The sequence below is a fragment of the Filicampus tigris genome, chromosome 10 (assembly GCF_054856515.1).
Source record: "Filicampus tigris isolate MCC_2025a chromosome 10, RoL_Ftig_1.0, whole genome shotgun sequence".
Taxonomy (NCBI): Eukaryota; Metazoa; Chordata; class Actinopteri; order Syngnathiformes; family Syngnathidae; genus Filicampus; species Filicampus tigris.
The window spans coordinates 21,059,784-21,074,640 of record NC_141226.1 but is presented as its reverse complement, the minus strand read 5'-3'; the positions used below and the strand labels follow the sequence as shown (position 1 = coordinate 21,074,640).

Here is a 14,857-nt window from a genome sequence, read left to right as displayed (position 1 = left end):
GTTTACATGGTTTTACATGCAGTCAAATCATAATGGAATACATTCTTTTTTTGTTTTGTTTTTTTTTTGGTTTCTTTTTTTTTGTTTTTTTTTTTGGATCAAGTGAGCCGTGGGAGCACTGATGTAGCCGACAAATGAAATAATGTGAAGGGGTGGATTAAGCAGGACAGGGGGGGGGGGACACATTATTCCCCCCCAAAAACATTCCCAGGCAAAACTAGCCACCGATAAAAGAAGACAAAAAGCGCATAGCTTTCTCCGAATGCATTGGCCAAGAAACTAGTGCCCTTCTTTGCAAGCAATTTTAGCTGGTCTTCTAATTTATGAATTTAAATTAATCTAACAAAATTCCTTATAATTATAGATCTTTTTTTTTTTTTATTCAAAATAATCTCAATATGATACACATTTGTCTCTGTTTATTTGACTATATACAGAAGTGCAAAAAGTCACAACCTTCGTCCCTTAGGTTAGAACTCATCATCTGCAGCATTTCTGACTTCACCAGCAGGGGAAAGTCTACTCTCCGTTTCTCACCAATCACCCCTCCCGGAAAACAAATAAACAATAATAATAATAATAATAATAATAATAACAATAATAATATCCACACACCCCAAAATTTCAACTGCTCATTTTGGCCTGACATTCAGGGCAAATTTAAGAAATATTTCCAACCAAACGACATAATCTCTCTTTGAAATGGATACAGTAGAAAACAATGTTTACCCTAAAACATGGACAATCTAAAGATTGATACAATACATTTTCAAACATGATCTTGACACGTCGACGAGGAAAATGGTTGTTGCTGCGATCCCAGCAAAACTAATTCCACATGTTCCACATATCAAAACAAACATAATGTAACACCAACTGGAAAAAAAAAAAAAAAAAAAAAGACATCCAGCTATATGAATGACGTGAATATTTAAAATGTTATCATTTATAAATGGTTTGAAAACCAAAGAAAAAATTATGAATGTCATACAACCTCAAAATCTACAACGGCTATATCGATGCTGTCAAGTAATATAGTAATATAGTAAGGCAAAAAAAAAACAAAAAAAAAAAACATCTACATCTATGCATCTCAAATAGATTCAAATCCTTAAGTAGTACATAAAAGCTCTTAAAAGGATTTTTAAGAGGAGAATTGTTACCTAGAGAAAGAGAAAGCACAAACGTATGCTAAGCGGTGTGTGAGATAACTAGAAAACATCATTGGTGCTCTTTTACCTGCATGGCGATTGACAAGTTTGGGCCGTGACCCATTCAAGGTCATCTAAGGCTTTGTTAGGTACAATACAATCGCTAAAGACGCGCGAGTCACACCTCTGTGTGCGGCAACACAGCAGTCAGATGAACACGACCGTGGTACGAATACAAACTCATTCAAACAAAAGTGATTCCTCGGCAACAGATACCGTAACGACTTTTGGTTTTCCGCGATTTTGAAGTTAAACCGTCAGGGTTCTTAATCCCATTGTGTGTGTTTTTTTTTTTTGCTAAAGGCAGTGATTCCCAACACTGTGTCACGACAGGCCATCAGGTGGGCCGAGAGAAATTCCACTTAATCAGTCGGAAGATGATTTGCCAAAAGATTCATGTATAATCTGTCAGTGACAGGAAGAACATGAAAGTTCAATGAAATAGGCCCACAATTTACATTGAGGACGTCAATTTATGAGTAAATTGAGATAAGATCATCATTGGTTCTGTATTTCAGTATTTTTTGGTGAGATTTTTGCTTGGTGGTGTGCCAAGTGATTTTTCTCATGGGCCATTAGGGCTACAGTGAAAAGAAAAAAAAATACGGGGGTTCGTAGGTTTACAGGATTTTTAAAGAGAGAATAAAAACGGCACGCAATTAACCAATTTGCATTGGGGATGTCACAATATCGGCAATATCGCGATATTAAAATTGCCACGATAAATCGTCGTCGTCATGTCACGATATTAATAGCAGCACGTTTGCTTAAATGTTGTTTTCCATCTGTGCAGTTCCAGCACCCCCTGGTGGTTAGTTTATTAGTGCGGTTTAATTAGATGCCGCCTATGTTTAAGACCCGCGCTAATCGCCAAAAGAAGCGCTTGGGAGTTTTATATCTCTCGCCAATCTCCCCACAATATCGTGATAATGATCGTATCACGAGGTCCGTATCGTGATATTATCGTATCGTGACGTTCGCATATCGCGACATCCGTAGTTTGTATCCTTGCATGGGACAAGAGGGAGCAAACAATTATAATTATACAACTATAATTTTTTGTTTATATTTATGGCCTAGAAGGCTTTTTCATTATTTACTGTAATTATGACTCTGGTGCAACTAACTCCCTTAAATCGCAATATGCTGAGGAAAATGAATCACTCAAGAATAAAGTTAACATTCCGATGAAAAAAGTCATCAGACAGTTTTACAGGATGAAACGTTAGGTGAATAATGTCATGAGTTTTTTGTTTTGTTTTGTTTTTTTGCAAAAATGTAATAAAATGAGAATAGCATTTATTTGGTGAATAGCTGTAATATGAGTAAAGTGTTTATTAGAATAAAATTGTAACGTTATGAGAATAAACTTCAACATGACTGCAATAATACAAGGACAGGGATGAGAGAAAAAGTTACGGAAATAAGGTAATTTTTGGGGGGTAAAAACGGCATAAAATGAGAATAATGTATTTCTTCAAGAACAAAAAAAAAAAGAGCTGTAGGAAATATAATGTGTAATATTGTTAATATGAGGACAAAAGTCTTGATCTTATCTGAATAAAACTAACGTTAAAGAAAGGTAAAGATATTACAAAAATAATGTGGGAAGTTGACATTTTGCTTTCAGCTTTTTTTCGCTCCTCTATCATGAATTTTTTTTTCTTCAGCGTAGCCCCCTCATACTCTTTTACGATTTCATGGGGGGGAGGTGTTGGGAACCGCTGCCGTTTGTTAAGTTTGACTCGGTGACGTTTGACTCAGATAAACAATCATTCAAATGTACTTTTTTTTTTTTTTGTTTTGTTTTTTTTGGGGGCTGGCTTACAATGACCTAACAGACACTTTTGCCTTCCATTGCCGTTAGCACGGGGCTCAGCGGGGTTCCTTTCGCAGAGTTAGCACTCTTTCAAAGAGGACAAGGTAACAAGCTGCACACTCCGAATCAACAGGCTTTAGAGTCGACCGACTTGAGCGACAACGTAATCCCGGCAAGACAACAGGAAAAAAAAAAAAAAAACTAATAAAAATAACACCACTCTAGTCGATGAAACGAGGAACTACACTTTTTTTTTTTCTCCATTTAAAAGCCAGAATGAAAAGATTTAAAAACACAAAAATTAGCACATACAAAACCCACTTCTAAAATTATCAACATTTCTTAAACAATATTAAGAGCCATAGAACATTTATTTATTTACTTATTATTATTTTCTTTTTTTTAAATTTTACCCTCGGTAAACAAATAACACTGCTGAGACAACACTCTGGTTTGAGCTGTATGGCCTCTATGGCACATGACAAGGTGAGAAGAGCAAGCCTGGCTGTGCTTTCAAGGTACACAGGTATGTTGGTTTACCCACAACATTCATATGTCCACAACCCTCATTTATTCATCCATCCGAGTCTAGTTTGACTAGTAGCTGTACACACACACAATACTGCACGCGCTCAATCGTCTTAGCAGATTACCTGTTTCAAAATGGCTGTGCCTTTCTCATTTCGATTCAAATTCAAGGTGCATATCTTTATCTTTTTTTTTTTTTGATTTTTTTTTTTCTTGTAAACGATGAAATATGGCTGATTAATCAAAAGAAAGACATAAAAGGAATAAAAATAAAAAAAAAAAAATTAAAAAAAAAAGAGATCTTGGTCGCCTGACGTACCAGAGGTGCACTTTGACTCGCGCAAACGCCACCTTTTGACCTTCTCTGCGTCCGGTGAAGTGAATTACAACCAATCGAGCGCTGTGATTTTCGATGTACAGCGGTGTGATGAGACCTACTGACCCCCCCCTTTCCCCGCAGGCACCAAGACGGTCTCTTCTCTCTCTCTCTCTCTCTCTCTCAGCTTTTGACATGTGGGCAGATGGCACGGGGTCGCACCACGGATGTTTTGACGGATGGCAGACCCTCCTCAGTCCCGTTGCTCGACATTCTTAAAGTTTTATGGAAATAAAGGCTGAACTGTTTCGGCTCGGACGGTGCCAGCGCACATTCATTTGATCTATAAGGGGAGGAAAGAGGGGTCGGGGGTTAGATACTATTTGGAGGAAACACAGGAGGGCACACACAAAGAAAAAAAATGACAAGCGTTACTCACAAAAAAGTTAGGGCGACGTGGCTTTGGGGTTACATTTCAGGATGGAACTAAAATGCATTGCAGGTGAACTTACTTTGTCGTTTTTGTACTCTTGAACGTTTGAGTGCTTTTTGTACAACTTTCTGTTCCATAACAAGGAGCTGATGTGAAAATTCCCTTTTCAGCCAAATGAAAATTATATGTATATATATATATATTAGTGCTGTCAAGCGATTAAAGATTTTTAACTAATTAATCGCAACATTTTCCATAATCAATCGCGATTAATCGTATTTTTCAATTACAATTTTTTTTAGGAAGCTTGGAAACGATATTTACTTGAGGAAAATCTTGGAATTAATGTGGAAGAAAAAATTTTTAAAGTATATTTTTTGGATTCTAAGATTGTTCGAATGGCTCTCTTTGATCCTTGAATACGATTCTTTTCCTGTAAAACGCAACTGTTGGACGATACAACAAAAGCGGACATCTAATACGGTGTTTGAATTTGGCTTTGCAAAGCCCACAAATTATTATGGATTTCACCAATTAGCCGTCGAGCATACTTTTTAAAGTAAAACTACGTAAAAGTCCGTCTTTGCGACAGTGACTCTCCTCTAAGTTTGGCTGCAAAGTGAGCAGAGGCCACAGGGAGTAAATAAAACGGAGTGAATTTTTTTTTAATGCGCTATGAAATAGGCAAATTGCACTTTACTTTCTTCAATAAAAGTGTGAAATGATCCCCAATTTGGAACTTGCTCTGTCTATGACGCACGGCTTTGGATATGATTTCTTCAGCTCCTCCCCTAAACGAAGCAAGCCTCGCTACTCGCTTTGCGGAAAATCCCCTTCCATTGCAAACGATGAAATACTTGACAACTTTTCAAAGCCTCGGCACACCTCGCCGCATCGCTACTCTTCGCATTTTGACATCTTGCAACCGTGACGATACCTAACAAGCGACCAACGGCACCTTGCCAGACAGGTTGCAACAGAAAGGCACCCAAGTGGACGTCCTCGGAAATGTCCATGGATCAAACACCTGTTGTGTCATTCCGTCCCTTGTTAGAGAACAGCAAGTTGTGCACCGAAACATTCAACAGTTGGACATTTAAAAGTTTCAAGTCAAATTAAGATCACATCATCCTGAAATTTCAACCCAAATATTTCAAACTGTTTTTTTTTTTTTTTTTTTTTTTTTTTTTTTTGTGAGCAGTGTAAGTGTGCTGGATTTAAACAGAGACTCACTGTTCTTGAGAGTAACTACATTTGAGTCAAGTACTTGTGACTACTCAGATGATCTGCAGATATTATTGGAATCTGGGGAGGGGGCAGAGAGCAGACACGTGATGAAAGTGAGTGCGATTCCGAGACAAAATACAACCGCGCAGCCCGAGTACACACAGATTAACGCCATCCTGTCAACTTTCATGAGAAGTTCTCAGCTGGGAAAAAAAACCCAAAACAACAACAACAAAAAAAAAAACAAAAACAAAAAAAAACAAGAAAAGATAGAGATGACAGTAGAAAAGCTATTAGGCTACACTCGAGTGAGAGTCAGCGCATCTGGACAGCATGAAGAAGGGGAGAGCATTATCATTATAATTATGATTATCATTATTATCAAGGCAGTGAAGGGTCAGTGAGTTGGCTCCCCCATGCAAATGTAAGTCCTCCATGTTGTTGACCTGCACAACTCAACAGCATAATGCACAAAACTGGCTCATCCTCAAGCATGTCTTTGATACAGACTTTTGACTACGATGCGCCCGTTAACAATATTCAGACTGTTGGGCTGGAATATGGTAAAGCTGGGATTTACGTGCTGGAAGCAGCGGCGAAAAAAGTTTAAATGAAAAATGGAAAAAAAAAAAAAAAAAAAAAAAAGAAGAAAAAAAAAAAAAAAAAAAAAAAAGCCAAGCACCAAAGGGCACAGATAGCAGCTGTTGCACGAGCTGTGCGAATGGTCAATGTAGGGGTGGGATGAGGTTGGGGGGCGGGGGGGGTGGGGGGGAGTTTAAAAAAAGAAAACCAAAAAAAACTACCTCATACATACCAATTGCATGTATTCGTTGGTAGTCAACTTTGATAAGGAAGAGTCCTCAAAATAGGAAAGGACAAAAACGGGAGTTACAACGAGGACACACATTGAAATGCAACACAATTTGTTTCTCAAGAAGGAAAGACGAGTATCCCTAGTACACGTTGGCAAGTTGGACTCGAGTGTAGGCCAACAAGAGGGAGCACCGCCTATTTTGCCACCCACCCGCTCGCTGCGAGCGTCCCTTTGATCGTCCGCGTGTGGCGAGGGAGAGAGGGAACGAGAGCGAGAGAGGCGGTTGAGGTGCAAACCTGATTGGTGGAGGCAGTTGCGAAGGGAACGCTTGTGGCAGATGTGGTGGCTGCAGACACAGTGACTGGGGTACCACCGTGCATCATGGGAACTTTTTTGGAGGGGAGAATCATGTAAGCAAAAATACACAGAGGAGCAGTGTAGCCACATACGCGCGCGCGCACACACACACACACACGCACACAACAGAAGGGGAAGACGAGAAAGCGCCAGACGGGAAGTTCTCGAGGGATTCCATTTAACGCCGTCCCCTTTCGTTTCTCGGCCGACAGACGGTGAAAGTCCGAGCGAAGTCTGAGGAATCAACGAGACAATTACCGCGCACGGGCGGTCAATTTGCGATTGAACTGAGATGAGATCGCCGTTGTTTCAGTAAATCGCCGCGCTCGGGTGGAATCCGCGCATCTCCAAAAGCACACATTTTCAGGGGATTCAAAAAAGAAAAACAGCATCTTGCTTGAATGACCAAACTCGAAAATAGAAGTATGTGACGTAGTGACCATACAATTATTTTATTATTATTTTATATATATATATATATATATATATATATATATATATATATATATATATAGTCACTGTCATGTGAAAAACAGTTCTCCATCAACAATCTCCATTTTTTTAAATTTTCTTATTTTTACACGAATCATGTTTCCGCTTTTCAAACATCGCATTAAAGTGAAAATTAAAAACTTTTCCAATTACAGGACAGCGACGAAGACTTTAGAGCTATCATTTTTTTACGAAACAGACCTATTAAAATATACCTCATCTATTTTAACTAATCATTGGCAAAAAAAAAAAAAAAAAACATCCAGACTTTCAATCTTGAGGCAATATAATGCCGCAATGCTCCCGCAGAGCAAGGACGAGTGAAGATAAAATGACGCTTCTCAGACTAATTAATTGATTTACTTTCAAGCCATTTCAACACTTTAAATTGGCCAATAATATGTAAAAAAAATAAAATAAAAAAATAAAACATAGCGCATGACCAACAGCACCTATTTGTGAAAAAATATGAAATTGGCCATATTTGGACATACAGGATTTCCACCCGACACATATGTTGACCTCCATCTTACTGAAATAGTTCAAGCAATATTTCATAAACCCAAGGTGAAGTGGGCTGCCCGTTCCTTTTTCTCCTTCAAGTCACTTTGTGGGGACAACGGAATACCTAATAATAATCATAATGTAAAAATGACGTAGAGTGAAATTTAGAAAGAGTCAATCCGGCGGAGGTGGGAAGGGGGAAGGTTCAAATGGATCTCCCTCTGTGTTTAACGGTTTGAAAAGTGTCTTCAAGTTAAAGCGCTCTTAAGTGTGACCAGCCAGAAGCAAGTTTGACGACAAGCACGAGAGGCTAAGTGGTCAAGCAACGCAGAGAAAACAGCAAAAACAAAATGTCACGTGAACTAAACACAATGATATGACAGCTAAAACAACACTGAAATATTTGTCTTTTACACACACACAAAAAAAAAAAAAAAAAAAAAAAAAAAAAAAAAAGGATTACTTTCGTAGTGGTGTCGGCAGCTTAGTTTGCCACATTTAACTAACACAACTAAACGGGTCACATTTCGGTGCCGCATGCGAGCCACAGACAGGAAGTCACACAGAACTGAAAAAGGAGAATTGGAACCTACCAACGCCGGCTGCAGGGGTCATGCACAATATTGAGCCTGCCCATCATGCAGTGCAACAGGAAGTGGATTGGATAAGGGGAAGAGAAATCAAAACAGCCCGTCACAAGGTTCGTTAGAGTGAGGGGGAGAGAAAAGGTGGGGGAAGCTTAATATCTCGTGGTCAGTCATGGTGCATGTTTTCAAGTACGGTACATGTCAATTCCTACAGGGGTCACCAAACATGATAAACACGGGTGTGAAGAAGGCTGAACGTGTACAGGAGCCACACTCTGCAGCCTGTTCGATTACCATTACATGTCAAGACAGCCCGCATCGCCGCTCCACCACAGGCCCCAGTCATTAAATGTGAGCCACCGCTTCAAAATGAGCAAACTCGTAAACCAACGGGCTGTTTGCACGTGACTCTTTCAACTGAAAAAGCTTCCAGTTTTTACGAGCTCGTGAAAACGTACCCAGGTGCCTCGCTTCCACCAAGCGGGACGGTTGGCTTCGGCTCCATAAGTTGTGTTTTTACCTACCCGGTACCTGACTATATTTTTAGATGTACCTGGAGCTAAAAAGAGAAGTGTGGAGAGTCTCTGTTGCCCAAATTATAAAATGATATAAAAAAATTATATATGAAATTATATATAAAATTATACATATACATATATATACACATATACACATGTGTGTATATATATATATATATATATATATATATATATGAAATTATATATAAAATTATACATATACATGTGTATATATATACATATATATGTATATATGAATGTATATATATATATGTATATGTATATATATATATGTATACGTATATATATACGACAAACTATAGATGACAATAAAAGGCGAATTCCAATTGAAACTGTACTGTGAGCAACTGAAGTGAAATGTACCGCTTGGTGGAAGCCACGCAGTTTACATGTGCTTTGAGAGAAATTAGTAACAAGTTTGTGACTTCTTCTAAGTGGCAATGCAAGTCCCTCTATCCAAAAGTAAAAAAAAATAAAAAATAAAAAAATGTTTTTTTAAAAAAAATCCACACGCATTGGATAGATGGTCCACAATGTTACGAACAGCCATCTGTCCAACTCCAGCCAAGCGGGAGGCGGGTTAGGCCGATCCGGGCATCGTCCCGCTGATCAGAGGGCAAGCTCGCGGTTTGCATACCTGATGGGAGGAAAGCAGCCTGCTGCTGAAACTGCATGCTGGCCAGGGCCTGTTGGTACTGGAGCATGCCGGTGTTAAACACAGCAGAGGCCCCGTTGGCTTTCTCCAGGGCCGCCCGCTTTGGCAGGGGAGCCATGACATTGGGGGCGATACCCTGCCCAGCCAGATGAGCGCAGGTCAGTGGCAGAGAGATAAGAGTGTGTGGAGGGAAAACAAAAAGATGAGTTGGAAAAACAAAACAAAACAAAAAAGGGAATATATGTTAGAGGGCATCATAGGTGAAGCATGACAACATCCTTGTGTGTACATCAGCAATATGATCGTCTCATCGGTAGCAAGCAAGCAGCACTCGGACACATGTACTACACAAGCAGGAGCATGGTGCCTACTGGAGCTACTGGCTAAGAAGCATTCGTGAATTCTCATCCTCAACTGGGAATATTTACTTACGGTACTTGCGGCTAGCTCAATGCAACATAGGCAAGCATTGACAATTAAAAGAACGACGATACAGCTGCTAACAAGAGGTGGAAGCACAGAGAGAGAGGGAGGCTGCACTGCTAGCTCCATGAGAAACTTGTGGAAGCCGCGTTAAGCGACGCTTCACGCACAGACTCAAGTGCAAAAAAAAAAAAAAAAAAAAAGGTCTCAGGCCAAAGCGCAACGCGTCTTTGACGTGAGGCCGCCATTTGAGGTCTGACGGCGTGAGCCATCTCTTTTCAATCACCCGTTACGGTGTGATCGGCCCCGCCCCCGCCCCCACCACCACCCTGTAGGACTGTAAGACCTCTTAGCCCCACCTGACATGCACTAGCAGCAACGCATTCACGCACACGGTCGAGAGCGCCACAACAGTCAACACCTAAGACACATGAAGCCGTGCTACCATTTTTAAAGGCTTCCCTAACCCTCACTCGCTTTGTGTTAGAAGACATGACTGGTGATGAACTGATTGCGGCTCTTGGTGAATTCATATTGACCTCGTTTGGAATCCCCCGCAAACCCCCCCTTTCCCAAGGCCTAAACGGAAGAGCCGCAGTCATTTTGTCACGCACATTCAAGACAGAAGGAAAAAAAACAAAAAACAAACAGACATCGCACGGAGACGGAGACGACCAAATAGCATTAGTTAAAAACACTGCTCTACAACAAGGCCACATGCCAAGCTAAAAGGTGAAAGGTCATAGTACCAGGTCAAAGGTTGCGTCGAGGGGTCGCTTCAGTGATTTGACAGCCGACTGAGTCTTAATTAGCAGGCAGCGAGCACATGATGGCAATGGGCCAATGGGGTTCAAGCGCATTAACATAAACCAGCAAGCAGAGGTGCATCATGGGGGCAGCAGTGCAGTTTGGGTATAGGTGAGAAAAAAAAAACAAATAAAAAAACAAATCATTGGAATGCATTTTTTTTTTTTTTTTTTTTTACAAGGGGATTACAGGACTAAGGCATGCACAATGTGGAGACTAGCTCTACTGCTCAACGGTTACGTGATCATCATGATACTACATACATTACAGTACCGCTAGTCTACATTAGTTAACGTCACACACAAATGGATGGACGTAGCAATGAAAACATTGTTCACTCATTATTCAACTCGGTAATCGTATTAAACAGAATACAGTGAACCCCCTGTGATATCGCAGTTCATCGTTCGCACCCCGGTCGGCTATATGGAAAATCTTCAAGAAATCTTTTTTTTTTTCAGGGTTTTTTTTGACACTATATGGGCAAGTTTGAATTGAGTTTTTCCTTCAGTGTCCTGTCACTGGCGGACACCCATTTTTTTTTTTCAGATATTGGGGGGGGGGGAACCAACTGACAGACCAATGGCCTTCTGACAGACTGACTGACCGACTTAACTGGCGGGCTAATGGTTGCAATTCAGGAAAAATGACAGACTGACGAACGACGTACCGTGGCCGCTGACGGACCAGCAAAATTGAGTAAAATGCCCGCCTCTGGTAATTAATAGCGAGACAGAAGTGACAGAGAAGGTCCCCTACTGAGCTCTAGTAACAGGCACTGTTGCCAAAGAGCAGAGAGAATAAATATGCCTGCGAGTAATGCTGTATAATCTGTTTGTCTGTTGCTGTGCCGTTTATTTCTGTTACATCTATGCTAATTTCTGCTAGCCCGTGCGCCGTATTTTTACGTTTGATGTCGGAATCGAGGTTGGTGGCTTTCAGTAGACTAAATGATATGGTTTGCTTGAACATTAGACAATGTTTAATTCTCTTTGGTTTATGTGTCAATTGTAGAGCAAACTTCACCTGGGAGAACAAATAAAAGTTGAAGCTAGCAAGATTTGCCTCTTATTTGGAGAACTGTGTGAGCGAGAGTCAGAACAGGCGCTGAGGAATTCTTTTAAAAGTGTAAATTTAATCAGTGTAAGTTCGTTTTAAGAAGTTGGACTCACAGCCGATTATCGGCCGGGACGATTATCGTCGCAGGTATTGGGCATTTTAACTAATATCGGCATCAGCCTTTTTTTAAAAACTCTGATGGCCAATAATAATTCAATTTAAAATTGCGCTAACTTCAAGGAACTATTTATTTACATTTTCTGCTCATTTTAAAAGGGATTGTACTGACCCCGGGAACACTCTGCACCTTTTGTTTTTGTTTGAAATCAAAACAAAGATAAGTGAAATTTTAACATTTCTGTCATTTTGGAGAACTTTATTTACTGTAGAAAACTATATGGAGCTATTGTTTAAGTTTTCATTTAACTTTTTAAGACATCTTGATGACCCTAGGAGCTCCCTGATTGTTTTTAGAATTTTATAACAAAGATGTATACTGTATTGTGAAAAATTTATAATAATTATATATATTTTTAAAAAAATCATCATTAACCAAATATGAAAAAATGTTCCAAAAAAACACGTTTAATATGGTTTCCGTATCGCAAATCGTCAGCTACTATCAGTCGGTCTGGAACATATCCCCTCTGCAATAAATGGGGGTTCACTGTACTACATCTGGGGAGGTTTCACTGTGCACATCCGAGTCAGAGTCACTTTGCAACAATTCACTTCCAGCTCTCAGCCGCTTTACATCAACATTAGCATGTAAGAAAAAAAAAAAAACCCACAACAACCAGAAGACTAGTGGCTGTACTGGTGCCATTGCTAAAAGGCAGAACTTAAAATGGGAAGTCAACGCAAACATTTTTTTTTTCAAGAATATGTTCTATGCAAGCCCACTAGTTGAAACAGGGCATTCTGAAAAATATTGCGTTTGTGGAATAAGTGTTAATCCGCTCGTTTTTAGCCATCTCTGGGGGCGGCCATTTTGTCTTCTGTCGACTGAAAATGATATCACAGCTGCTCACAACGACCAATCACGGCTCAGATTCAGAAAACAGGTCAGCCTTGATTGCTCGTTGTGAGCAGTTGTGATGTCATTTTCAGTCGACAGAATATAAAATGGCCGCTCCCAGAGATGGCTAAAAACGAGTGCATTTTGCTGCTTAACGTATATTCCACAAACGTAAAATCAATCAGAATGCCGTGTTTCAACTAGTGGGCCTGCTGGGAACGTATTCTTAAAAAAAAGATGTTTGGGTTGACTTCCGCTTTAAAGCACAATAAAACCCATTTATAAAGTCAAGAGGAAGGGAAGTAAGAGACAGGAAGCACAAAAAAAAAAAAAAAACTCCCCCAAGAAAGAGAGGAACTATCTTTCGGTTTGCGGGCTACGATATTATCGTAATGTTTGACCCAAGCCAACATGAAATAAAAATTGGATCTCACACTCAATAAATGTGGCCGCATACGGCAAGATTGCTCACCATGGCAGCGGCGGCTGAGGCCTGGTTCACCTGGTGCTGGGTGGCCTTAATTTTAGCCTGCAGGTGCGCCGGCGGGTGGAAGTACTTGCACTTCTCGCGGGAGCACCGCCCCTTGATGTAGTCCATGCAGACGGTGACGGTGTTGTCGTTGGTGTCGATCATGGTGCTGTCTGCGGGGTGGGCAAAGCGACAGTCGTCCTCCCCCCGGGAACAGTTCCCCCTCTGGTACTCGCGACACACCTAAAACCAGAGACACAGCGGTAAGAATATACGGTGGTACCTTGATTTATGAGTTTAATTGCTTCTGTGATCAAGCTCATAACTCAGTTGATTCATATTCCAAATCGGTTCCAAAACAAAAACAATTTAAGAAATGGACCAAGCGACGCCGAGTTAGTGAGTCACACTTCCACATGCAGTTGTGATGCCCGACGTGTATTTTGGATGTAATACAGAGCAATGATCATCATCATATAAACAGCATTTCATAGGCCGATGGGGTTATTATCATTATGTCTGAAAACAACAAAAAAGGAAAGAAAGAATCAGAGCCGTTATCTTCCGCATAAAAGCAGCTGGCAGACATTCAGATTCAGCTATTTGTTTTATTGTTTCCAAGTTGCCCACGCGATTTTAATTACATTTTTGTTATCATTTGCTAGTTCTCCTGGTATGCAAGCCATTAATGCTCCACCATTTTTTTGCTCGCATAAAAACAGCACTGGGTAGAGCACAAATCACTCTGCTTTTTATGTTTATGCAGATTAAGTATGAGTCATCAAGGCTTTTATCTGTCTCTGTGGATGGTGCGCAGTTCCAAAAACTACAATAAGGTTAAAAATGGATGAGACCTGCAGTCTTTTAACCAGAAAAGGGGCTCTCATGAACATATTCATCCATATAAATACAGTGCAGTTGAGCAGTGACTCCCAATCACTATGCTAGCACATTAGTGCAAGGTGTCCTGCAGGCAATGATCCAAGTTCACCTAACTGGTCAGAGCATTTTGCTTTATTTACTATAGATATATTTATTTATATACAGCAGCTATGCCAACGACATACAGGCAGGCAGAGTAATTCGATGCTCTTCCACTAGAGGGCAGAAGGTGAGGTAGGGCTGCTCGATTATGGAAAGATATTAATCAAGATTATTTTGGTCATAATTGAAATCACGATCATTTGTTTTTTGGTACAAAATTTGAAAATGTTTAAACATAAAAAATATAAAAACAAACAAAAAAAATTAGTTATAAAATTTTCAAGTATGATTTCTTTGTGTAAACAAACATAGTGCATTGGATATAAATGCATATTAATAACGTTTTTTTTTACGATTATGGCAATTTTGTAATCGTGGAGTGTAATAATCGTAATCGTCATTGAATTTCGTTTAATTGCACAGCCCTAGGGGGTGTAGCCACTGGTTGCCATTCAGTTAGGCTTTATTTATCCAGTTTGGGAAATTCTATTGTCACAGCAGCAATATTCACACATAAACACCCATATTGATAGCACAACCAAGAAAGTACACGGCAAAACACAAGAAAAAAACCCTGAAGATTTTGTTGCATGGTAACACATTGGTAAGTATAGA

At 39.9% G+C, this 14,857-nt stretch overlaps 1 protein-coding gene across 18 annotated transcripts in view; it reads right to left on the bottom strand.

The window, feature by feature from the left end:
• Positions 1 to 42: 42 nt before the first annotated feature.
• mbnl1 (muscleblind-like splicing regulator 1) overlaps positions 43 to 14,857 on the bottom strand; it is a 65,056-nt gene continuing 50,241 nt past the window's right edge. For 10 of the 18 annotated variants that reach the window (XM_086042307.1, XM_086042309.1, XM_086042316.1 and 7 more), the window contains 8 exons: positions 13,262 to 13,501; positions 10,655 to 10,708; positions 9,465 to 9,618; positions 8,295 to 8,330; positions 6,645 to 6,736; positions 6,349 to 6,393; positions 5,541 to 5,612; positions 43 to 4,217 (listed from right to left, as the gene is read on the bottom strand). In XM_086042307.1, coding sequence (XP_085898433.1) covers positions 5,556 to 5,612; positions 6,349 to 6,393; positions 6,645 to 6,736; positions 8,295 to 8,330; positions 9,465 to 9,618; positions 10,655 to 10,708; positions 13,262 to 13,501 — 678 coding nt within the window. In that variant the 3' untranslated portion in view covers positions 43 to 4,217; positions 5,541 to 5,555. The remainder of the gene's footprint in view (positions 4,218 to 5,540; positions 5,613 to 6,348; positions 6,394 to 6,644; positions 6,737 to 8,294; positions 8,331 to 9,464; positions 9,619 to 10,654; positions 10,709 to 13,261; positions 13,502 to 14,857) is intronic. The other 8 variants (XM_086042318.1, XM_086042320.1, XM_086042319.1 and 5 more) reach the window with 8 other exon arrangements.